At 38.9% G+C, this 27,106-nt stretch overlaps 1 protein-coding gene across 1 annotated transcript in view; it reads right to left on the bottom strand.

Moving 5' to 3' along the window:
• The window catches only part of MAP4 (microtubule associated protein 4), a 151,994-nt gene that overhangs the window by 68,631 nt on the left and 56,257 nt on the right, over positions 1-27,106 (bottom strand). Inside the window, 2 exon segments of the mRNA XM_070776772.1 lie at positions 8,587-8,655; positions 25,613-25,854. Coding sequence (XP_070632873.1) covers positions 8,587-8,655; positions 25,613-25,835 — 292 coding nt within the window. The 5' untranslated portion in view covers positions 25,836-25,854.

Genomic DNA, 27,106 nt, shown 5'->3' with positions numbered 1-27,106 from the left:
TCTCCAATCACAACAGAATGAAATTAGGAAATGGCAACAATAAGTTAATTTGTGAAATTCACAAATATGTGGAAATTAATAACACACTCCTAAACTACCAATGGGTCAAAGAAATCACAAAGGATATTAGGAAATACTTTTGAGATAAATGAAAATGAAATCATAACATTTATGAAAACCAGAACTTATAAGATGCAGCTAAAGTACTGCTCAGAGGGAAGTTTATAGCTGTAAATACCTTTATTAAGAGGGAAGGAAAAAAATCATGTCAGTAACATAACCTTTTATCTTTACTTAAAGAACGTAGGAAGAAAAGAGCAAACTAAACCTAAAGCAAGCAGAAGAAAAGAAATAATACAGATGAGTGTGGAAATAAATGAAATAGAAAAGAGAAAAATAGAGAAAACCAAGGTGACTCATTGAAAAGCTCAATGAAATTGACAAAGCTTCACCTAATCAAGAAAAGAGAGATGACTCAAAAGAATAAAACAGAAGACATTACACCAATTTTACAGAAATAAAAAGGTTATAGAGGAACACCAAGAACTACAGCCTGTCAACAACTTAAATAACCCAGTTGAAATGGGACAAACTCCTAGAAAGAGAGAAACTACTAAAACTGATTCATAAAACATTAGGAAATTCCAAAAATTAATGGTTAGTTACACAGTTTCTAACAATTAGGCTTTGAAATTAGTTCCATGGTAGGTGAGAGTTCAGTCTTCCCTGTATAGAACTCAAGGATATCATCCTCTATGGTGAAGTAGAGGCAGACAGATCTTTGTTGAGTTAACCTCCTGGTCAGTTGGACACCACTTGTGCCCTGCACCTCTCACCCTTTAAATTCTACCCAATAGGAACCTCTTTGTCCACAGCAGTGACAAAGTTAGTAATACTTAATTTTATTGGTTCTTCCTTTTTTCCTTTTCACTTTTTGCAGTCTCCCACTCTTGTTTCCCAAATCACTTCTCAAAATAAATTACCTACATGCAAAAAAAAAAACCTTGCCTCAAGTCTAGATTTTCTCCCAGAAAATAGTGTCCAAGAAAGGCTTTAAACAGGACTTCAAACGTCCATTCTTTCCAACTGACTTCTGAAGATTAGAAGATCTACTGAGACATGACACTGTGGCGGAAACAGCATAGGACTTCTTACCAGACTAGGTTCAATTCTGAGCTCTCTTATTTAACCTACTTCAACTTCTTCAAATGAAAAATAAATACTGTTATACAGTCAAAAGCACTCTACAAACTTTAATGTGTTTTACAATAATAAGTTACCCTTATTATTAATAAGATGAATCAGACAGAAAAATATGTTCATGTCTAGATTCAGGTAAAAAATACAAGATCAACTTACAGTAGCTGTGTGTGAACGTTAGTTCTGTAAGTAAAAATTTCTGGTCTCTGATAGTGTGGCTCTATCTATAATGCTTTAATTTTTCTTAGAAAGGAGAATGTATTCTTTTATTACTTACAGAATTACAAATAAAAAAGAAAATATTCTATTATCGACATATGCTTTCTGGCATAGGGTAGAGTTTCATGCCACAAAGAGAAGCAAATCATATAAACAAACTTGAGTTTAAAAAGTGTATCAGAAGCCTGTACTCACTCAAAGCTCAGGAAGAAGCTATTTGGTTTCATTTAACAGAATGCTTCAACAGAAACAGAAATCAAATGGCTCACTGTATAATTAAATGCTGTGTTTGGATGAAGGTTCTCAAGCTCATTCCCTGAGCTGCTTTCAAGGGAGTCCTAAATACCCTAGAAGTAAATGTAACATGTTGTGTTAATGGGTACATGTGGATTTTTCCAATAAGTTATTTATTTTTACCAGAAAATAATAAACAACAACAAAAAACTTTAAAGAAATACTAGATGGGAAAAACAAAACCACCAAACAAAAGAAATATTAGGGGTTAGTATTTTACTGGTGTGTTTCCAACACGCAACTCATATCTGAAAAATGAAAGGAAAAAAACTAAAAACTAAAGCTTTGTTTTCAGGATATGAGCAGGGGCGGGGGGAATGGCTGCCTTGCTTTGTCTACATCCAAGAACACAGCGTGCAGCTTTATGTTGAAGCTTCATTTACAAGATCTAATGGCAGCTTATGGGTTGGTTTTAATAGCTATTCAAAGACTCTAGCACTACCGATTTTTCTGTTTAGATTTTATATTTTTGATGGCTTAGAACTTTTCTAACACAAAATCCTTTGCATTTCATCTAATGATACAGTGACAGGAATGAAAAACACCCAGGACATTCTCAGTGTCATGACATTCGAACAAAGCAGTTTTACTGTTTGTTTCACTGCTGGGCTGACCTGAGGTAATGGTGACACACCACATTCAGAAGAGTTATCCCAATAAAAAGCCGCCTACTCTGATCGCAGGAAACCACGGGCAACACCGCCATTTGTGGAGCACCTAGTGTACTGCATCCAGCCCCAAACCGTAAGTAACTGTAATTTGCCTCCATGGCAGCGGATTTATTCTACAAATAATTTGTGGTTAAATCTTATTAAGCCTTCACTGTAATGGAAACAGCATCAAAATAAAATGGAGGATCATCCAGTTTTACGCATGACTTAGAAATAAAACTAATACTCTGTGCCTGCTCCACCAGTCCTATGTGTTTGTCCAGAACCCTCTCCAGCCTCCCAACTCTACCATATTAACAGGTTAACAAAGAGGAAGAACCCAACTGAGTCCAGGTTTCATCTCACTTTCATCGAAATGAATACACTAATAAAACATAAGGATTGCTCCATCATGAAGAGTTTAATTGTAGGGTACCTATAAGGTCAGTCAGGACTGAACATTCTTCTTTATATTTAAATTACTGTGCTTCAAAACTAAGAATCAATTACTGAGCTCTCAATGAAAGGAAACCCAAGAACAAAAAATTGACCTTTCTTAAAAAACAATAACTGCTTGCCAAGCTAAAAAAGTTTATTTATGCCATGCAAATTACCTTAGATATTCTCTTTCCACTGTCTTAATTCAGTCAACATACTGCATTTGCAAATCTATCTACTGTAAAGAAAACACTAACCCAGAACAGCTAGGAAATTGGGCATTCCATTAAATTTTTCCCCGATACAGACTATTAGATGATCAAACAATATGGTTACAAAACTAAAACACCACTGAATGTAACACATTTTATTTATTAATTCAGAAGGCATTTTAAGAATAATGTAAATGTGAATGTTAATTAGACTAAACAAAATTTAAGTGTAGCATTTAGAAAGTATCTTAACAGTAATTGATATGCCATGGAATAATTTTTTGAATAACTTATTGCTACCTTAGGGAGATACTAGAAGACAGAGGAGCCTAGAGCGCTGCAGGCCATGGGGTCACAAGAGTCAAACACAACTTGGCTACTGAACAACAAACCACAAATTATTTACTCTGCCAACTATCTTTCTTATCAGATGCTATAAAATATCAAATAATTATTTCGGTTTCTTAACTCTTATAGATTGCAGATAAAAGGGAGTACATTCTGTCTAAAACAACAATGTAAGTGAAGGTAGGGGGCAGAAAATAAAAAAACCAAGTAATTATGGAATTATTATGGGTCAAATTAGAAGCTTTGTTAGACCGAAAGCACAAGGGTCTTTATTTACAAATCTCATGTTCTGGTCACATTATACTCCAGTAATTAAGAACCCAGCCAACATCCAGTCCATATAGTGTTAGTGTAAGATGTTTATTAGCGTGATTTATTTAGCACAATGATCACATAAAAATGTTCCAATGTACAAAACCATTGAAATCTATAATCACAAAAAATACAAACTTAGGTGTGTAAATAAAGTTATAAAAATATTATTTAAAAACAAAGCTCTACATTGGGCCAAAGAAGAATAAGAGAGAGAGAGAAAGAGAGATTGCACATAAGAAACAACCATTTCAATAGAGCAACCTTTATCAGTCTGGCTACCTCACCAGTGAGATCCTGGGCCACTGGGTATGACCATCACGGCAATACAGCATTTTATTACAGGACTTCATATGAAGCTATATATGAAATATTACATATATTTCCTTCAAAATGAAATATCCAAGTGAAATACAGCTAACAATATATACGAAAGTTTAGCTGGCTATTAATAGTAATTTTCAACAATTCCATAAATTCAAAATGAAAACATATTTAGAAAACAAAAACAAAATTCAAACAAAAATAAATATGACAAAATGGAAATTAAAGTGGAATAAGTCAATGTCAATAATGAAGCGTGAGTGTGTGTCTGAACACAGCCATACTACAGGGCTCGCACCCAGGCTTTTCTACCCACCTGTTACCTAGACAAGCTGCAGAGATTGCGAAAGACGTGAAAGAAGAATGTCAAGTATGACCTTTAAAGTTACCACTGTCAGTTCTGAAAAGTTCCTTTGCCAGAAAAAAAAAGGCAAAAGAAAAACATATGAGAAAGAGTTATATTTTATTAGATGTTCTGCTCTCCTGTGCTATTTTTCAGATTTTTCTCCAATGGTAAGAATTTTCATATGTATCAACTGCTTAGAAGGTAAGGCTAAGCACTTCCTCTAAAATGTGCCTCCTGTACTGTCTTCTCTCCAGAACCCACAAAAGGAATTCCTGGCAAAGGAACAAACCCTTGTGACCACAGGAGGGAACACTTTCTAAATTCTACAAGTCATTGCAGAGATTTGGTTTAAACTTTCATAACATTCTAACTTTCACATCCCAATGTACTTTTGTATCAGAGGGTCTAAATGTACATCTTGAAATCTTCCTCAGAACATAGTGCTAAATATTCAACCTGAAACAATCAGTAGCTTAGTGATTATAAAAGCCTACATAGTAAGAGGACAGAAAATTTTTTAAAGAGTATCTCACATTCTAGATCTTAAACCAGAACTCCTCCACAATATCAAAGCATGGCCCATGCTTTATATTCTACTTTTAAAAATCCAATCAAAGCTTATCATTTGAAAAGTTCCACAGTGTATGTCCCAGATGGTTTCAGATGTTTTTAGCTATTATTTTGGAAAAATGAGGAATGAGAAAAAACAAATTCCAACTGGGACAATCCTCAGAATGTGTAAAAATAAATGATGAGGTTTCTGGTAAAGGACTTAACACACAAGTCTTCATATGTGACCCACCAGTTCCACCTCAGGCTGCACAAAGACACCACCAGAGTTCTAAAGGAGGCAAACTCTGAACAGAGCTTGAGTCCAGTCAGATAATCATTTCATTAGAAACCTGGTAACTGGTTGTAGTTCTTCAATGTGTTGCCATTTAACTTCTCAGGTTGCTACAGAAACCTATTTTCTATCTATATCAACATCCCAATATTCTAACAATACAGGATTTCATTTCCCTTAACTTACCAAGTTTTTTTTTTTTTGATAGCTCATGATCAAGCTAAGAAAGAAATTTTGGATATGAAACTCCATACGTAATAACAAGGCTGTCAAATTTTTAGGAGAATCTAAGCCTGCACAAATAGACCATAATTTCATAACAGAAACAATTTCAGCCTAAATTGCAAATAACAAAGGATGATTTCATTTGAGGAAATATTTCTCAAAGTTTAATCAGAACTACTCTAAATTAGAAAACTTTAAATTAAAACAGCTATCATTATTCAAATGTTAGTAAGGTGGAGAGAAACACAGGTAGCCTGAAGGATGAGTCTACCCTAAAAGCAGGCCTACAGAGGGAAGGAGAAGGAGGGGAGGAGGGAGGCCCACTGCAGTACCGGTGGACTCGACCCCTTTCTGAAAGCACCATCTCATTTGCTGTCACAGTGCCCTGACTCAGGCTGAAGATCGGAAAACCGAATGAAAAAGGCCAACTAAAAATGTTTAAAGAAAAGAAAAATGTGAGGCTGAATTAAACGATAAAATGAGTTTTAAAGAGAACGAGAAATAAAAGACACTGGACGACCCTCACAAAAACACTAGGATTAAAAAAAATCCATCTGGTACTTTGAGCTCACAAAGGGAAAGCAGGTTCCATCAAGCCCTGCGGAGCACAAAAGGAAGCAGGTGGTTTGCTCAGGAGTCAGCAGAAATGGGCCCCGAAGAACTACCCTCAGGTTCTTCTATATCGTGTCCAGGAAGGAAAGCAAAGCTCTGCAAAATGCTGAAGGTTTTACAAGTGTAACGGTGCTTAGGAAAGATCACTGGTCTGGTGTTGCAGCAGCCCCAGTGTTGAGAGACACGCTAGGCTTCTAGGAGGAGAAAAATAGAAAGGGAGGGAGAAGTAGGAAGGGGAAGGAAAGGACGGAAAAGCACAGGTCATTAGTAAACAGCAGGTTCAACATAGCAAGATGCTCATAAACCCTTATACACTGTCAGCAGAGCAGGTCTGCTCTTAGAACTACAGTAACACTCTGAAGGAAACAAAAATGGGAAATTTCAAAATGGCACAAAGCTACATGCTCCAGTTAGTGAGGGCCAAATTGGAATGCTGTCACAACATGCTCTGAAAACATGCACTCTTTGCCCGCTTCCTACCCCTTCCCATCCCCAATGAAACATGCATATTTTCAGTAAAGCACCTGCTTTAACATAGTCAAGAGTTCAAATTCAGAAGATAGCATCTCCCCAGGTGTGCAAACTATACTCTACACTAGGGCGGGGAGGTGTCCAAGAGCAGAAAGACCTGCTCCCATAATGGCAACAGACAGTTCATAAACAGTCGGGTTCTGTTTTTGATGCCACAGAAATAAAGTCTTCAAACAGTAAGGGTCAGGCTGCATGTTTTTTCTGTTTTGTTTTTCTTTTTTTCCCCCTGCACTATTAAGCTGTGGCAGTGGGAAAAAACTGCTACATCAAGTTTAAGTCTCTTCTGGTCAGACCTGACATCCTGCTAGAGAAGAAACCCACTCTAGTGGTGACAGTCATTTCCTTACCAGATGAAAATGGAATTCATTCTTCCCAATGGTTAACCAAATCAATCCCCCTTTTTTCCCCTGGCACTGCCACCTTGTTAAAGAAAGTCGAATCTATTCATTTTTAAAAAGTTTATGTTCAAACTTCTCCTTTAGTCATGGGGATATTTCTCTAAATATTTTCTTAAAGCCTTTCTTAAAGCTTATATAGATCTTTGCTTTCAAAGCAGGCACAGAAACAGTCAATACCACATATGAACTAAGATTATAAAAAAAAAAAAATCACAAAAATTTCAGTTCACAAAACAGAGAGATAAGTAAATTTGCACTTCTTGTTGGTTCCAGCTTTTAAAGTAAAGTGTTCCTAATTAATGAATTTCTAGTATGGATTTACTGTCACTGGGTCAAACTAACATTCATAAAAATAGAACCTGGGTGGAGGGAGGGAAAAAAAAAGAACCTAATCATCAATAAACCTAAGGTATAAAGATGTATACAACATTTCTAAAGGTCACAGGATCAGGATAAAGAGTAAATCCTAGAATAACTGATATTGCTAACAGAAGGCTCTGTGGAAGCCTTAGAAACCGAAATCCTTCAATAACTCAAGGCAGGACTTCTAAAGGCTGAGGTGTGCATGCAAGAAGAGAAACACAGCCATGGCTAGTGCCGGCCTCCTTACAGTAATGTGAAGCAAACGTTGCTGCTGCTGCTGCTGCTGCTAAGTCACTTCAGTCGTGTCCGACTCTGTGCGACCCCATAGACAGCAGGCCACCAGGCTCCGCCCTGGGATTGCCTAGGCAAGAACACTGGAGTGGGTTGCCATTTCCTTCTCCACTGCGTGAAAGTGAAAAGTGAAAGTGAAGTTGCCCAGTCGCGACCGACTCGTGGCGACCCCATGGACTGTAGCCCACCAGGCTCCTCCATCCATGGGATTTTCCAGGCAAGAGTACTGGAGTGGCTTGCCATTATGCCCCAGTTAAACAGAAGTCCTTTCATTTGGGTCAACAGCATCAGCCTGATTGTTCAATTAAGCAAATTAAGTGCAACTATTTTTAAAAATTCAGTATGGCTCTCATATTAGCTACCTAAACAATTTATTTACAGAATACATTCCTGTGGACCCTGCTACTGCTTCGAAAATTTTGCTCACTACAAATACACAAGGGGGAACCACAGTAACTCAGTGCTAGCCCTGGTAATGGGCTAGGCGTTACAGACAAATTTCAAAGTAACAGTTAAGGGAAAAAAAATAAAGACAAAACAGACTGAGGGCCCAAGAGAAAGGAAAGAACTTTCAATTTCCAGCTCACAAGTTTCCTAACAGTGAGCCATGGAAAGCCAACTAAGTGCAGTCAGGGACAGACCTGCTCAAAGAGTTGTGGCAGCCAAAGGACTCCACACTACACATTTTGACGATGGTCATTCTGCATCAAAAGTCTATTATTAAGATTGACCCAGCTCTTGAGTGGCACAACTGTAAAAAATATTCACAGAATATCAAATGAAATTCACTCTCTCCATTGTTGGAAATGTTATGGGGCAGATGCCCTGGATTTAAATACAACAGCCAAGAATAAGAGTACCCTGACAAACAATCCATGTGCTCCCACCAACAATCCTCCTCAAAGGAGCTGATCCAGGTGTTAGGTGTTTGCCATGACTGTTTCACCCACACATCTGAGGGCTCCTGGGAACCACTTACCAGTGACATCATTCCGTTCTATTCCGTGGTCACCGTTAGCAAGCACTGCGGCTTGAGAAGATGGAATACCTACAACGACCACAAAGAATAATTAGCCACTCTGACAGAAAAATGAAAAACAGATGCCACTACTGTCTACCTACTAGAATTTTTGTCACTCTTCACAACATTAGCTGACAGCAGATAAAATCTGTCCAAAATTTAAAGATCAAATGAAAGGAAATCCAAATACAGAGAACAGAACTAAGTCATTAATTTCTACGGCATTCAAACTCTAAGAGGAGCCGCAACTACAGGAGAAGCCTTCCTTACAGCAAGTCAAAGTCCTTCCTGCCCTGTACGTTGTCAAAGACTATCATTATACTCACTAAATTACCATGAAGAACCAGTGGTTTAGAACCAGTGACTCAAACCAAATACTCCAAGGACACAGACTTTCCTGGTGACCCAGTGGTTAAGAATCTACATTCTAGTGCACAGGACGCAGGTTTGTTCCCTGGTCAGCAACTAAGAACCGATGCAACCAAAAATAAATAAAACAACTGCCACATAAAAAGTCTAAGGTCCCATCACTGCTCCTTTACATGATGATTACCTGGAGGTCACCTGCAGCACTTCTGGAAGCAGTGAGCTTTTTTTTTTTAAAAAAAAGCTATTCTTATAGACCATGTGGGCTTCCTAGGTGGCTCAAGGGTAAAGTATCCACCTCACAAACCAAAGACGCAGGTTTGATCCCTGGGTCAGGAAGATCCCCTGGAGAAGGAAATGGCATCCCCCTCCAGTATTCTTGCCTGGGAAATTACATGGACAGAGGAGCCTGGCGGGCTACAGTACACAGGGTAACGAAGAGTCGGACACGACTTAGCGACTAAACAAAAACAACATATACGTGTGTCTCATTCCCTAATAACTTAGGGTACTGAGCCTCCTTTCACATGTTTGTCAGTCTTTCATTTTCTTTGATGAACTGATTTTTTTGAACTAATTTTTTTCTTTGATGTTCAGATTTTTGGGACTATTTTTTTTTAATTGGGTTGTGTATTTTCTTATTATTGAATTTTGAAGATTCTTTATTTTTCTGAATATAAACCCTTATCAGGTGAGTTTTGCAAACATTTTCTCCAATTAAAGTATTTTCCAAAAACATATACCCAAAAAACATGTTTTCATTTTCTTAACTGTGTCTGTTGAACAGCAAAAACTTTCCATTTTGATAAAGTCTAATTTACCATTTTTCCTTCATGTTTCCATGCTTTTGGTGGGGTATCTAAGAAATTTCTCCCTAACTCAAGGTCACAGGATTTTCTCCGATGTTTTCCTCTAGAAGTTTTATGGTTTTCATTTACGTTTCACACTGAGCCCTTTTTTCTGTGGTGTTATAATATGGGTCTGCTGCTGCTGCTGCTGCTGCTGCTGCTGCTGCTAAGTCGCTTCAGTCGTGTCCGACTCTGTGCGACCCCATAGACGGCAGCCCACCAGGCTTCCCCGTCCCTGGGATTCTCCAGGCAACAATACTGGAGTGGCTTGCCATTTCCTTCTCCAATGCATGAAAGTGAAAAGTGAAAGTGAAGTCGCTCAGTCGTGTCCGACTCTTTGCGACCCCATGGATTTCAGCCTACCAGGCTCCTCCATCCATGGGATTTTCTAGGCAAAAGTACTGGAGCGGGGTGCCATTGCCTTCTCCGAATATGGGTCTAGGTTCATATTTTTGTACATTGATATCTAATTGTTCCTTAATTTCACTGATTCCTTTGCACCTTTGTTGAAAAGGTGCAACTGACCATATTACATGTAGGTCTGCTTCTGGACTCTCCTGTTCCACTAATCTATAAACTTACCCATCTGCCAGTACCACAATACAATTAAAATACAATTGATAATTTTTATTTTATAAAATCTTAAAGTGACATCATGTGCGTCCTCCACATTAGGTCTTTTCCAAAATTGTGTTGTTATATTTTAGTGTTTTTGCTTTTCCATATAAATTTGAGAAACAGCTGTTGATTTATTAAAAAAAAAAATTCTGATGGGATACTGACTGCTCTTACTATATAGATCAATTTGAGGACATATAACCTTTCTGAAAGGCTCTGACTATATCTAACATTCAGCAACCTGCCTAGCTCTGCAGTTAGCCTGCCAACCCAAGAAGTTCCTGCAAATCCTCTTAACCTCACAGATTTTTCATAAGACAAGTAAAAGTCTAGAACATATGCTACTAAAATACGAAATGCAAGAGTTTACTTTGGAAGACAACAAACTACAATGTCCAAGCTTCTGGGTCTCACAAACCCAATGCAGAAAAAAAATCTTTCATATAAACTCACTGAAAAGATTATTCATTCTGTTATCTCAGGTAACAGAGGAACAACTAGAGAAAAACCTAAAAGAATACGGCAGACCGAAAAGAAAATATCAATTAACTGGAACAGGAGGAGGAAAATAAAAGGAACAAAAGACAACAGACTTTTCTTAAATACCCAGCATGCATCATGCACCATGCTAGGGTTTCACATATTGTGTTTTACTTATCAAGAGAGAGAACAAACATGGGCTAGAACATATTCACACAAATAAATTCACACTCATACAGTAAGCTTATAAAATGTATTCTTCCTAGCTCAAGAAAGAGTGCTTATTTTCAAAAATCCACCTCAGTTTAAAATACAAATTGCAAAAAGAAAATAAAATGTAGGCTATAAGAAAATGCATATTACAAAATGATATCATCTTTTGGCTATAAGCATGATGAAATCTTTTTTAAATTTGATAACAGCCCATGATGGCAAAGGTGTAAGAAAAAGGGTTATCTCATACACCACTGGAGAAATATAAATTGAAACAAACTTTCAACAGTTTACCAAATTTTGAAATACCAGTGTAACAATTCATTTTAGGCAGGCAGTTCATGAAAAAGATATAAATGTACACAAAATTGAAAGTAAATAGGATGCTTACTGTGGCATTGTTTTAAAAGTAACAAATGCCTACCAGGAGATTCACTAAGCTGTGAAATAAGATGCAGCTGTTAAAAGAAATGAGGTAGCTAATATGGGAAAATTTCAGGATGCCAAACACTATTAAAGAAAAAAGCACATATATTAAAATATAATCAGGGACTTCCTTGGTGGTTCAGTGCTTAAGAATCTGCCTTGTAACAGGTGACAAGGGTTCAATCCCTGGTTGGGGAACGAGATCCCACATGCCTGTGTGCTGCAATGAAAGATCACATGCGATGTAACCAAGATCTCACGTGCTGCAACTAAGACCCAATGCAGCCAAATAAATAAAAAAATTAAAAAAAATAAAATAAAAAATAAATATATATAATCATGTTGCTTTTAAAAATGAAAGGAATAAAGTAAAAGCAAGTATGACATAATAGCACTATGAAAAACACACATAAATAATCAGGAAAAATATGGAAAAACATATACCAAACATCACTACTTGCTAAGGAATGAAGTGCAGGGAACCAGAGACGGGGGATTAAAATGAAGACCTTCACAGATGTAAACTACTGTTTTAATTGAGCACCTTAAAGAGTGGACAGATAGCAGACTGAAGCACACAGGCCAGCTTCAATATGCTATCACAAGCAGTCAGAAGTAGCAGGAAAGATTTATTTTTTAAAAAAGCAATGAAAGATCTAGAAATCAAGAAGGGTACCCCCTAGCAGACCAGAAATTACAAGAAATATCCAAGTAAATGAAGCAAACAGACCACCCTGAGAAGAAACCCCAGCCCAAAGAAGGCACAGGAAGGAAAACAGCACTCCTTGGAGGTAACTCTAAGCTTGGAGACAGCCGAAACCGTGGGACTTCAGGAAAAGCTGCCACGCCAGTCTCTACTTCCCTCACGCTCTCCCTCCCTCACCCACAACAGTCAGCTTTGTGCCAAACCCCAGATGGGAAAAGACACTGAATGCCTTGGCACGGGAGGAAGCCTGCTCACCGGGTGAATGGTGATACCCAGAGGAGCTGTGGGGGGAGCCCCACACCGCACCTGGCAGCGCTGTCACATCCCTGCCAGAGGCAGGTGGTAGGAAACAGGCATGTGTCACAGGGAATCTCAAATAGACAACAGTATGGCCAAATAACTCAGGAAAACCACTACCAAAAACAAAGGCATCACCTTCAAAGGGAATAAATTATCACCCAGGGACACAACGCTGACTTTTAAAGAGAAGTATGTTATTTTCCTCTTAAGGATGAAAGAAAATACCATACATCCATAAACAAAAGCAAGCCCCTAAACAAAGTGATTATCTAATGATTAACAAATCCTTTCCAGGTTAGGGAGTTTCCAATTCTTTGATTTTCCAAAATTGAAAGAGGTCATAATGAGGTTGTCATCTGATAGGTCATTAAAAATAAATTTTAATAATATTGAGTTATGGAATTCTTAGCACAGAACTCAAAGAACTGAATATATTGCTATAATAAAGCTTCCATTCTCACATAAGAAGCTGTGTGAATAGGGCTTTTTGGCTGTATATTGTCACCTTGTTTATTTAACTTATATGCAGAGTACATCATGAGAAATGCTGGACTGGAAGAAACACAAACTGAAATCAAGATTGCCGGGAGAAATATCAATAACCTCAGATATGCAGATGACACCACCCTTATGGCAGAAAGTGAACAGGAACTCAAAAGCCTCTTGATGAAAGTGAAAGAGGAGAGTGAAAAAGTTGGCTTAAAGCTCAACATTCGGAAAACGAAGATCATGACATCCGGTCCCACCACTTCATGGGAAATAGATGGGGAAACAGTGGAAACAGTGTCAGACTTTATTTTTCTGGGCTCCAAAATCACTGCAGATGGTGACTGCAGCCATGAAATTAAAAGACGCTTACTCCTTGGAAGGAAAGTTATGACCAACCTAGATAGCATATTCAAAAGCAGAGACATCACTTTGCCAACAAAAGTTCGTCTAGTCAAGGCTATGGTTTTTCCTGTGGTCATGTATGGATGTGAGAGTTGGACTGTGAAGAAGGCTGAGTGCCGAAGAATTGATGCTTTTGAACTATGGTGTTGGAGAAGACTCTTGAGAGTCCCTTGAGAGTCCCTTGAACTACAAGGAGATCCAACCAGTCCATTCTGAAGGAGATCAGCCCTGGGATTTCTTTGGAAGGAATGATGAAACTCCAGTACTTTGGCCACCTGATGTGAAGAGTTGACTCATTGGAAAAGACTCTGATGCTGGGAGGGATTGGGGGCAGGAGGAGAAGGGGACGACAGAGGATGGCATCACTGACTCGATGGACGTGAGTCTCAGTGAACTCTGGGAGTTGGTGATGGACAGGGAGGCCTGGCGTGCTGCGATTCATGGGGTCGCAAAGAGTCAGACACGACTGAGCGACTGATCTGATCTGATCTTATTTGATCTATGAAAACAACAGGAATAAATATTGTTAAGTCCTTTCCATAGTAGCAAAAAATGGTTACTCACAGATTTAGAATCTAATCAAGGAAAATAATAGAGCAAATAATCTCACTAGAAAAACACTTCCAGGGAACACCCTGGCAGCCCAGTGAATGACACTCTGAGCTTCCACAGCAGAGGACTCAGGTTCAGTCCCTGGTTGGAGAACTAAGATCCCACAAGCCAAGCAGCCCCCCAAAAAAAATCCAATCAGATTCAACTTTTATGATTGGTAATAATTTGTCAAAAATTGTGACAAAGGTCACAACTGGGTACTACTAGTAATTGTGATGATAAATCTCCTCTGGACCAAGTTATACTTAGGCTCCTTTGGTTACAGAAACTTTTTACATCAAAATTTAAGTTTACATACTTGTTATAGAAATATAATTTACCCAAGAAAAAACCTTTCAAGTTTAAAAATATATTCCATTAGGATAAAAATCTATGACAAATGGAATAGAAATGAGGGTTCAAGGGATCAAAAGAAAGATTTACATTTCCAATGATAAAGAACAGCTTGTTCATGCATTTTTAAGTAAATGGTAATAGGAATCAAAATGCTATATATTTAGAAGCATTTGGATACATTTAAAGGACTGATATAACTATTATTTTACGTGGTAAAGTGAAACATCCTGAAAATTACATATTTTCCAACAATGTAAACTGCTGTTTAAAAAATTTAGATGTCAACTTAAAAATGTACAAAGAGTACAAAATTTTTGAGAATTCCCACATGGGTATGTGACTAAAAAGTTTCAAGATTGCTACTTTAGACAAATGCAGAGTTACAAAGAATGGTTTATACATTCTAGTAGAAAAATTTCCAAGTGGCAAAGTAAACAGAGGTTGAACCCATTTGTTTAAAACTTACAAATTTCTGTTTGTAATTTACATAGTAAATAATCCTAAAAGATCTACTTCTTCTTAAAAAATAGATAAGTCAGAGTTAGGGGAGATTTTCACTTACTTGAATTTCAATTTTTTAAACAAAATTTTTACTGTAGACTAGTTTTTTTAATTTACAGAAAAATTGTGATGCTAGGACAGAGATTCCCTTATACCTACACTCAGTTTTACCTGTAAGAAAAGATGGCCAAAAGAAGCTGGGTTGTTTCCAAAGCAAAGGCAGATTGATATATGATGATAAATTCATATGATGTTTGCCCGAACATTCCTGTCTATACCACACTCTGAAATGTCTACTCTAAACCACTTCTATTCTCTTCAAAACTCTAACCCCTTCCACCTCCATTTCTCAGCATTATGACCTCACCTCTTTCAAAGAAAATAGGAAGCCGTGTCAGAAGAGATTTCCTGCCCCTCTACCATCACACACAGAAACCTAAAGCCTCTGCCAAGAAATGCTTCTGCCCGTACCTGCGCTTCCTTCCAAAGACAAGCTGCTTCTCCTTCTAGTCTTGAAATCAGACATTATCACACCCCTCTCAAATCACACAGCTCTTTATTTGCTCTTTTCTTTTGGCACTTGACTACCTTCACTAATGAACTGTAAACTCCTTGAGGTCACAGCTTTGAGGTTCATTTTTTCTCCTTAATAACACAGCATTCTCAACAAACATTCGCATAGAGAATCAATGAATGACTGGAATAAATGTGACTGCCTGTGTGTGTACGGGGCAGCAGCCGGGGACAATAAGGAGGGAGAAGGCAAAAGCAGGAACTCCTAAGTAAACCTGCAATTTCTAAAAACAAAATTTCAGACACTGTACTTTTAAAACACTTTAATTTTCTAATTTTCTTTACAGTGAAGTTTCAGTTTTATAATCAAGGGAATAAAGCTATTAACAGAAGATTTCAAATGAGATCAAGACCAGAGCCCATGAGTCGTGTGCTATTTCCTTGTTTTCAGGACCAGACATGCCATCTACACAGGGCAGGTAGGATACTGCTGTGGCTTCACGGAGCGATCTTAACATAAAGATGCCTGCATCATTTCCAGAGCAAGAAATTTAACTGTAAGAAACAAATGCTCCTCCCAACTTACCTGGAGTCTGTGGCTAAGAATAACGGAAACGTTTTATCTCTGAGGAAAGGATATATTTTTTTTAAGTACGTGAAAGATAGCTGGATTCAGATAGTTTATTTCTTTGGTATCTCTGCCCTATGCAACTCTTAAAAGAGTTTCTCAGCTATAGATAAAACATGGCAAATTAACCTCTTAAGAAATCTCTGCTTTTCTTTTATACCAGGTAGGGTACCATTACTATGAACTATAACTGTTAGTACTGTTTTTTTCTATTCCAAAAAGAAATTTAGGTAAGAAATAGAGTATATTTTCAAATTAAAGTCAGAAAATATTTTTTGCAAAAAATTATAAAGAGGGTTCAGGATCAGACACCTACACCTAAGTGAAGACCTACCACTTTAGTCTGCAGACTTACAGTTACCTGTTAGTCTGCACCTTAACATAACCCAAACCTGAATAAGATGACTTTAGTTCAGGAACAGACCAGATGATCTCAGTGCAGCTTACCAAGCAATGATTGTATCTCTACTATGTGCCAAGAGCAGTGACCTCTCTAACACACATCTGACGAGTTTGCCGCTCGCCTCTATCTCTGCACAGACCGCGAGACTCGCGTAATGTCGCTGGACGTGTGTCTCCTTGCTTCCACTCTGCCACTTGTCTCACTTGTCATTTGACCTCTTGTTTCTTATCACTGAGCAACCTGAAGCTGCTGGTACTACGAACTTATTCTGTGCCTCTTTGCTTTTGCTAAATATGTCATCCTTCCAGAATATAAAAATAAACGAAATACTATCCCTATTCTAGAGCAGCTTGAGTGTGAGACAACAAATAGCTTAATTATGACTTTACAAGTGCCTTGAAAGGGCAGGCTCAGGTACGAAAGGCACTTACCAAGGAGAAGAAAAGACAGAGGTGGGTAAGAGACAAGTCGCGAGCAAGGATTGTAAGTCAGGAAATGTTCTTGGACAATTACAGCGATCATAAAGGATTTTTTGTAGACCACCACCTTTAGCCAAAGCTTTAATTACCATCACCTCCAGATGTGTATCTCCAGCCCAGAATTACGCTCTCAATTTCAGGTTCTTTTATCTAGCTGCCTACTGCTCTTGACTAGATATCTTCTCTACTATCAGATAAGCTGAAATTCTTACCTTTCCCTCAAAATCTACTCCTTCTACAGCCTTCCCGTCTCACAAAATGATAAATCACTCCTTTTGGCTGCTCAGGTCAAAATCATCTAGATTCATCCTTGCCAATGTAAAGGCTTATACCTTCAAAGGAGCAGCTGAGGGAAATGGTATAGGTTACGTTGGATGGAAATGGGTTTAAGAGGGAAAGCAACTGACATTAGAGAGTAGATATATTTGCTTCGAAGAAGGAGCAGCATAAAAGAAAAGTAAATGAGAAGGGCATGGATTGAGACAGAATATTTTTTCTTATGAAGAAAAAAATTAGGGTATATTTGATGCTGATGAATGACCCAGAGGAATGGATGATACAAGAGACAGAAGACGCAAAGGCTACAGTAGTGCCCTTGAGCGAGAGCACGAGCAGTTCACTCCTGAAAGTTAGAGTAACGGCAGAGTAAAAGACACAGGAAAATGTAGGTTAGGAGACTGGCTGAGGGGATAGGTAGTGTATCAATTCTCTTCTGATTGACTTTACTGGATATCTGTTCTAAAAGCCCTCAAATGAAAAAGATGTAAAATAGTTGTCTAGGAAAGTAGAAGACTTTATAAATTTATATAACTTAGTAGTAGAGTTCTCAAGTACATGCTCTTTATGCAAATAAAATAAGACTCTCATTTACATTTCCCTGAACATAGTGTTTACAGGTCTGATAATTCTTTTGACTTAAATAAGTGAATCTTTAGTTTTGAAAAACAGTGTCTATGAGACATTAAATAAATTAGAAAGTAAGCATTCATGAACACAGTATGGTTTCACAGAAAGAACACACAGTTTTAAATAACAAGATTTGGGTTCAGGTTGTGGTTCTATCACTATAAACTAAATGACCAAATACTATTCCCTTGTACTAAGAAGTCAGTCCTGGATATTCATTGGAAGGACTGAGGCTGAAGCTGAAACTCCAATCCTTTGGCCACCTGATGCTAAGAATTGACTCATTGGAAAAGACCCTGATGCTGGGAAAAATTGAAGGCAGGAGGAGAAGGGGACGACAGAGGTAAGATGGTTGGATGGGATCACTGATTTGATGGACATGAGTTTGAGCAAGCTCCAGGAGCTGGTGATGGACAGGAAAGCTTGGCATGCTGCAGCCCATGGGGTCGCAAAGAGCCAGGCACAACTAAGTGACTGAACTGAACTCCTGAGCCTTAAAAACAGCCTCATCTGAAAGAGGGATAATACCTACCATTCACAGTCACCAAGAGGACTAAAGCATAACACTGGAGGCAGCACTGTGGCAAATGCATTTTGTGAAGTAAGTGTCAACTATTATTATTCTCATTGTTATTGAACTATAGATTGAACAATGATATTGATCTACCTATACAAAGATAGATCTTCCGTAGACTGATCACTAGACTACAAAGTAACCTTGAGAGAACACTGAAATTAACTTTTGCCTTATGAAAAACTCATTAAAATGACATTACCAGACTAGATCATAATTGCAAAACTAAGAAATAAGCCACTTACCAGAATACAAAAAAAGCAACGCAATGAGTTTAGAGGAAAATAAAAGGGAGATGGAGATTCTAACCATATAACAACTAATAATCTCAAAAATCTAAGCTCAAGAGAGAAGAATAAAAACATTACTGCAGGAAAAAAATGAGGTTTTACAGCAGGAAAAAGGTCTGCATACTTCTCTGTAGATAAGACATGGGTTCTAATCATGGGAAAGCTGTGCACTACTGGGTAAGTCTTCATTCAAAAGATGCTAAACTGTCTTCTTTCTGATTTCCCAGAGGACAAGACTCCGGCTTCAAGAAATGAAAACATTCTCAGCTAAATACACATAGCACTGAAAACAATACAAGTTTTTTTAAAACTAATCACATGCTCTGAGATAGCTGTTACATTTTTTTTCTCCTGCAAGAGATTTCAGAGTCCCACAGCTGGCAAATCAATTGGCAGAGGTGGGAAACAGCAAGAAGCCGAGAAGCCATGTGTGCTGTGAAGAAGAGAACCACGGTTAAGTCCGCGTTGGGCAAAATGGCGAGGATTCAGCATGGTCTCAAAGCAAGGCCTCCTCCTTTCCCAAAAGTCAGACCTGTGCCAACGTCGCCCTCTGGTGGCCAATGAAGTTAGTTGTGAAGCTCCTTAACAGAAAGCCCCAGTCAGCTGAAGAAGGACCATTTCTGAGGATCTAGTTGTCATCCTTCCCAGGACTTACTTAGGCCCTTTCTCTAAGACCAGTGTTTCTCAGTTAAGGACGGGCATCCAAGTCACTTGCAAGAGACTGTTAAAACACAGACTGCTGGGCTTCCCTAATGGTTGAGTGGTAAAGAATCTGCCTGCCAACTCAGGAGACATGGGTTCGATTCCTGATCTGGGAAGATCCCACATGCCTCAGAGCAACTAAGCTGGTGCGCCACAACTACTGAGCCTGAGATCTAGAGCCCACCAGTCACAAATACTGAATGAAGCCCACACGCCCCAGAGCCCAGGCTCTGCAACAAGGGAAGGCAACTAAATGAGAAGCCCAAACACCGCAACTAGAGAGTGGCTGCCACTCACCAAAACTAGAGGAAGTCCGAGCACAACAGATTGTTGAGTCCTATCTAAGGTTTGCCTAAGAAATGCATTTTGAACAAAGAAACTATAAAAAAGATGAGTGCTGAAGAATTGATGCTTTTAAACTGTGGTGTTGGAGAAGTCTCTTGAAAGTTGTTTGGACAGCAAGGAGATCCAACCAGTCCACCCTGAAGGAAATCATTCCTGAATATTCATTGGAAGGACTGATGCTGAACTCCAATCCTTTGGCCACCTGATGCAAAGAACTGACTTGTTTGAAAAGATCCTGATGCTGGGAAAGATTGAAGGTGGGAGGAGAAGAGGACAACAGAGGATGAGATGGTTGGATGGCATCATCGACTCAAGGGACATGAGTTTGAGTAAACTCCAGGAGTTGGTGATGGACAGGAAGGCCTGGCCTGTTGCAGTCAATGGGGTCACAGAGTCGGACCAGACTGAGCGACTGAACTGAAATAAGGAAGCTCTTTTCCTTTCTTTATTGATGTCTCCGAATAACCACCTCGCCTCTTCCTCCCATTTATCCTAAGTTAAGCCTTCTATAAACAAGGTGGTATGAGGGAAAAAATACCAAAAATATGCTAACGGCTGTGCTGTACTTAGTCACTCAGTCATGTCCGACTCTGAGACCCCATGAACTGTAGCCCACCAGAATTCTCTGTCCATGGGATTCTCCAGACAAGAATACTGGAGTGAGTTGCCATGCCCTCTTCAGGGGATCTTCGCACCCCAGGGATCAAACCCAGGTCTCCCGCATTGCAGGAATTCTTTATCATCTGAGCCAGCAGGGAAGCCCTGCTAAAGGCTAAGTGAAGGCCAGCATGCGAGTAAGAGGTCCTTGGGATCCACAGACACAAAAGGACTTCAAATCCACTCTCAGGTTACAAAGACTGGTGGTGGGGAGGAGGACACCAGGGTGCTGCCCTCTGTGGTGCAGACTAGAAAAAGCTGCCACTAAAGCAAAGACAAGAAGCCCTGTGCCCTAGAGCCCTTCTCCCCTATGCAAACAAAAGCTTTCAGCTGCTGGGGGAGAAGTATCAAACGCTGTCAACCCCAGGGCCAGGTGAAGGCCTAATGCAGCTGGGGAAGGAGTAAATCCCCTCTTACCTTAGGGAGGAGCCAGAAAAATTCTGAGCCCAGGATCCTACACCAATGCTTAGAAAACCCTATCCATGTAAGAGGGATAATATTACTGAGATAATATTACTCAACCATGAGATACATGCACACAGGACTGAGTCTAAACCAAAACCAAAAAACAAAGATAAACAAAACTCCTGCCCCTCCCAGGCTACCCAGCCCTCTTCTGACAAGGGAGGGGAGAGAGGGCCTCCAGAGTCACAGGTGCACAGCAGAGGCCAAAGTGGAACAAGGACTGACAACAAGCCTTTCAGCCCCTCAGCCCCTACTCTAAGAACCAGGAATAGAAGCATTTAAAACCAGTAGTGCAATGAAGACCACCACAGTAACAACAAAGCCCAACCCTAGTTCAGCCCTAGCCTCTACACTTTGAACTAACTACCTAGTAAAAAAAGAGATATGCCATTGTTGGGCTGTAACCCACAGGTCTACAAGGTCTTGCCCAGTTCCAAGACTGAAGAAAGAGCCCACAGTCAGAAACAGAGACATCAACAGTGTAATGGATGGGGGACCTCACACAGCTGAAGCAAGGTCCTGGAGTGACACCTCGCCACGTGCATTGGAAGGCAGGCTTAGGACATGGGGGTAACCTTTGCTTCCAGGTGGCAAGAGTGATTATCAGTTATACAGGACTCGATGTCAGGAGGGCTCATTAGGCACCAGGAAAACCAGTGGAGGGGCACAGCCCTCATGGCCCCTTTGATAAAAAACATGACCAGCTAGGAAAGGACAAGTGTGTAGGAAGGTCAGTCATGTGAGTAGGGCACAGGTGAAGCAGGCCCTGGTCGGATAGGGTGTGTACATACAGACAGCAAGAGAACAGCCATCTTGAGTAACCTAACCATACACTCATTTCCAGGCATAAATCCTTTTTTAATCTCAGTCTCTGTTTTACATGTGAGGTCTAGAAGTCACTCAGAAATTAACACACACATAAAAAGTACCAGAAAAAAACAGTGAAGAGACAAAATAATCAGACTGAGGAATGCCCCAGATATTTAAATTACCAGACCGATATTTAAAAATTATGATTAATGTGTTAAAGTCTATAGTGAAAAAGATAGAAATATGCATTAACAGAAAATTTCAGCAAGAGATGGAAGCTCTAAAGGTCACATAGAAATGCTGTAAGTTAAAAACAGTAAAGATATTAAAGATAAAGAATGTCACTCAGGGTTCATTATTAGACTCAATGCAGCCAGCAAAAAAACATCAGGGAACTTGAATACAGGTCAAAGAAAATACCCAAAATAAAACATGAAGGGGAAAAAAAGAGGGAGGGAAAAAAACCAAAGCATCCAAGATTCCTGGGACAATATTCAACAATTTAACAAAAAAGTAACTGGAATCCCAGAAGGAGAAGAGAAAAAGAAAGAGGCAAAGCAGAGAACAAGCTCAGCGAGTGCCAGGAAGGCAAAACCTCAGCTAGGGCTCCCCTGCGGTCCAGTGCTAAGACGTCGAGGTTCAATGCTCTAGGGTCTGATCCCTGGTCTCACAGGCCACACCCAGGAGTTCGCATGCCACAACTGAAAGAGCCTGCCACAACTAAGACCGGGTGCAGACAAAGAAATACCTTTTTTAAACTAAAAAGCCTGTTGATGAAAGTAAAAGAGGAGAGTGAAAAAGTTGGCTTAAAGCTCAACATTCAGAAAACGAAGATCATGGCATCTGGTCCCATCACTTCATGGCAAATAGATGGGGAAACAGTGGAAACAGTGTCAGACTTTATTTTTGGGGGCTCCAAAATCAATGCAGATGGTGACTGCAGCCATGAAATTAAAAGACGCTTACTCCTTGGAAGGAAAGTTATGACCAACCTAGATAGCATATTCAAAAGCAGAGACATTACTTTGCCAACTAAGGTCTGTCTAGTCAAGGCTATGGTTTTTCCTGTGGTCATGTATGGATGTGAGCGTTGGACTATAAAGAAAGCTGAGCGCCGAAGAATTGATGCTTCTGAACTGTGGTGTTGGAGAAGACTCTTGAGAGTCCCTTGGACTGCAAGGAGATCCAACCAGTCCATTCTGAAGGAGATCAGCCCTGGGATTTCTTTGGAAGGAATGATGCTAAAGCTGAAACTCCAATACTTTGGCCACCTCATGTGAAGAGTTGACTCACTGGAAAAGACTCATGCTGGGAGGGACTGGGGGCAGGAGGAGAAGGGGATGGCGGAGGATGAGATGGCTGGATGGCATCACCAACTCGATGGATGTGAGTTTGGGTGAACTCCGGGAGTTGATGATGGACAGGGAGGCCTGGCGAGCTGTGATTCATGGGGTCGCAAACAGTCGGGCACGACTCAGCGACTGAACTGAACTGAACTGAAAAGGTGTTTATTAAAGGTATTTACCACCTAAACACAACATATTCAAGCTGCTAAAAACCCAAGATCAAGATAAAACCTTGAAGGCAGCCAGAAGAAGGGAATAAAAGAATAACTATCAAAATTCTAACAGACTTCTTATCGGAAACTACAAGTAGGAAGACTAATTTTCCTTTAAGTTACTGAAAGAAAAGAGTAACACAGAATACGACACCTAGCAAAAAATAACCTTCCAAAACTTAAGGTTTGTTTTTCAAAATTAAAAAAGGTGAGATAATTTACTGTTACATAGATTTGTGTATTTCTGTATTCTCCAGACAATACTGGAGTTAAAACAGTATCATAAAAACATTCAATTCATCCAAAAGCAGACAGAAAAAGAAAATCAGACTGAAGAACAGATGGAAGAAACAGAAAACAACAAACTGACAGATTAAATCCAACCGTATTAATAATCACATCAGGTATTTCAATAAATAGTCTAACACATCAACTAAAAGATAAGAGTTCTTCAGGTTAGATTAAAAAAGCAAGAACCATCTATATTCTAAGCAACCCATTATTAGTAAATATTAAAAAAGAAACCTGTTGAAAGTGAAAGGAAGCAGTTAGACATACCAAGCAAACACTACCTAAGGAAACTAGAGTGGTTACATTAATGCAAGATGAAAATTAAAATGCAGAGAAAAGAAAATTACCAGGAACAAAGAGAGACAGTAAGAGGTCAGTGCATCAAGGAGACTTAACAGTGTAAATACATACGCACATGACGACAGGTCTTCAAACAACATGCAACAGAAACTGACAGAACTGCAGGGAGAAGAACCCACAAAACTACATCAAAACTTCAGTATCTTTCTCAAGTCATGAGAACAAGTAAATATAGAGTAGGCAAGGATATGAAAAACCTGAATAACACTATCAACCAACTGTACTTCACTGACATTAAAAAAAAAAAACACCCTAAATATTGAGAAATTAACATACTTCTAAATAACTGATAGACTGAAGAGGAATTCATAAGGCAAAATAGAAAATGTTTGAACTGAATGAAAATAAAAAACATATCAAAATCTATGGGACACATCTACAACTAGGATTAGAGAGAAATATATAACATTAAAAGCCTATTTTATGTGGTTGCCAGAGGTGGGGAGTGGGTGGGAAATGGGTGAAAGGAATTCAAAAGGTATAAACTTCTAGTAAAATAAATAAATCCCGAGGATACAACGTACAGCATAGTTTTTATAGCTAATAATAACACTGTACTATATTTGAAAGTTGCTGAGAGAACAGACCTTAGAAATTCTCATCACATGGGGAAGAGAAGGTATAACTATATGTGGTAATGGATGTTAACTAGACTTATGGTGATCATTTCACAATACATACAAATATTGACATTATGTTGCATACCTGAAAAAAAAAACAAAACACCAATGAAGCCAAAAGCTGGATCTTTAAAAATAAAAAATAACTAATAAACTAGTATCTAGACTCCTCAAGGGAAAAGAGGAAACAAATTTTCATAATGAAAGAGAGGACATGACAAGAGATCCTCGACATTAGAAGAATATGGTAATACTACAATTTTATCTCCATTAATTCAATGACTTAGAGGAAACAGACCAATTTCTTGAAAGATACAAACCACCAAAGCTCACTTGAGAAGAGAAAACATGTACTGCTCTCTATTTCTTAAAGGAACTGAATTCTTAGTCAAAAAGTTGACAAAGAAAACTCCAGGTCCAGATGGCTTCACTGACAAAACCTGTCAAACGTTAAAGAAAAAATCAATTCAACACAAACCGTTCTAGAAAACCGAATTAGGAGGGAACACTTCCCAACTCACTTTATGATGTCAACATGACCTCAATTTCAAAATCAGACAAAGGCCTTACAAGAAAACAGACCAATATCCCACATGCACATAAATACAAAAATCCTCAATCAAATGTTAGCAAATTTGATCCAGCAATATATAAAGGTAGCAAATCTCTTTTAAAGGGTTTAATCCATTTTTTAATCCTGACCTAGGATTACTCACAAAGACAGGTGGCATCCAAATTAAGTCTTGGTATAAATATAAAGTATCTAACTTTGCAAAGCTACTTTCAAAGAAAAGGCATAGCAGGCAGTTTAATTTAGCAAATTAATAAGCAGATTATACAGTAGTTGAGACATTACAGAAGAAACTTAAGGGTTAATAGAAGGTTAAGAGTAATCTACAGCCTGAAGAATACATATTCCAGTAAAAGGTGATGAACCTACCTCCTTGGTTTCTAAGAAATGTAGATAAAGAGAAAGTGCTTATACTTAAAAACTCAGTTTAGTCTCCTCAAAAGTCTGTAAGATTTGACCCAAAGTGTAGTCCCTAACCTACTTTCTGAACCTATATGTCCAGTTTAATTACTTACCTTCAACCTGGCTAGTGTCTGAGCATGGTTTCTTCTTTGACTCCGAACTCCCGGTTTTTTCATCAACATCCAGGAGAGGAATATAGTCTGTTTTTCCAACAGTTTCTCCCACAACGTCATCAAAGGCCTCTGCCTCCAATGTGGCAATAAAGTCCCGTTTTATCTCTTCCTCAATTTCTGGAGACGGCTCTGTTAACGCATCTGCAAGACTGAGGTCAGCCATTCTGCACCACTGCAACTGCCTGGTGAATGGGGAAAAAGGTTTCACGTGATGAGCAGCGCCAAAGAGAAAGCATTCCTAGAAACTCTCGTCATTGTTTTAAACAAACATGGAATTAAAATGCAAAGTTTTCAAGCTAAAAGAGACTCTCCCATTTTATAGAATGGAAAATCAAAGCCCAGTAACAGACTGTCTTACCCAAAGTAAACTCTTTTCCTCACATCCTGGGAGGTAAACAGAGCAAGTGTCACTCTGTCCTTTTCAACAAAAATAAAAGTGAAGGGCAAAAAAGACCCCTCTATTTATCCAAGTTTATTAGCCATAAGAATTCAAATCAGGTCTTTTGATTTCAAGTCTTCAAAACCCTTTTAACTATTCCATTTATCTTAATTTCCAAATCATGTGCAGAGTAATTCTTAAAATGAAAGTGAAAGTGGCTCAGTCGTGTCCTACTGTTTGCGACCCCATGGACTATACATACAGTCCATGGAATTCTTGAGGCCAGGATACTGGGGTAGCCATTCCCATCTCCAGGGGGTCTTCCTAACCCAGGATCAAAACCAGGTCTCCTGCACTGCAGACGGATTCTTTACCAACTGAGCCACCAGGGTAAAAATACATACAAAACAAGGTCAGATTAGGTTACATTCCCATTTTATTTTAAAAAAAGGTTAAGTACTATCAGGCAAGTGAAATCACTTTTCCTTACCAGAGACTAGGAACCTGGGCCTTATCTTGTAAGGATAAATACTGCTTCATGTTTCAATGCCATTCTCCCAAATCTTCCAATGGCATTGAAACATGTAAAATATCATGTATGAAACGAGATGCCAGTCCAGGTTCAATGCACGATACTGGATGCTTGGGGCTAGTGCACTGGGACGACCCAGAGGGATGGTATGGGGAGGGAGGAGGGAGGAGGGTTCAGGATGGGGAGCACATGTATACCTGTGATAGATTCATTTTGATATTTGGCAAAACTAATACAATTATGTAAAGTTTAAAAATTAAATTAAATTTAAAAAAAAAAAGAAAAAAAAAAAAATACTGCTTCATGAATCACTTCTAAAGGACTTGGTCAACCAAGCTACACTTGGCCCTGCTGGCATGAACAAGGCAGGCATGTTCCCTGAATTAGCTAGAGAAGGCAGTCTCCCTCTGTGGTCATGTACGTTACTATCTTTACAGAACACCAACCAAGCTTTCAATTTTTAAACATAACCTAAAACTAAAAAGTATATGGGAGGGTTTCCCTGGTGGCTCAGTAGTGAAGA

Source organism: Bos indicus, chromosome 22 (genome assembly GCF_029378745.1).
Source record: "Bos indicus isolate NIAB-ARS_2022 breed Sahiwal x Tharparkar chromosome 22, NIAB-ARS_B.indTharparkar_mat_pri_1.0, whole genome shotgun sequence".
NCBI lineage: Eukaryota > Metazoa > Chordata > Mammalia > Artiodactyla > Bovidae > Bos > Bos indicus.
Note: the sequence above shows the minus strand (reverse complement) of the source record. Positions and strands in the feature narration are given on the sequence as shown.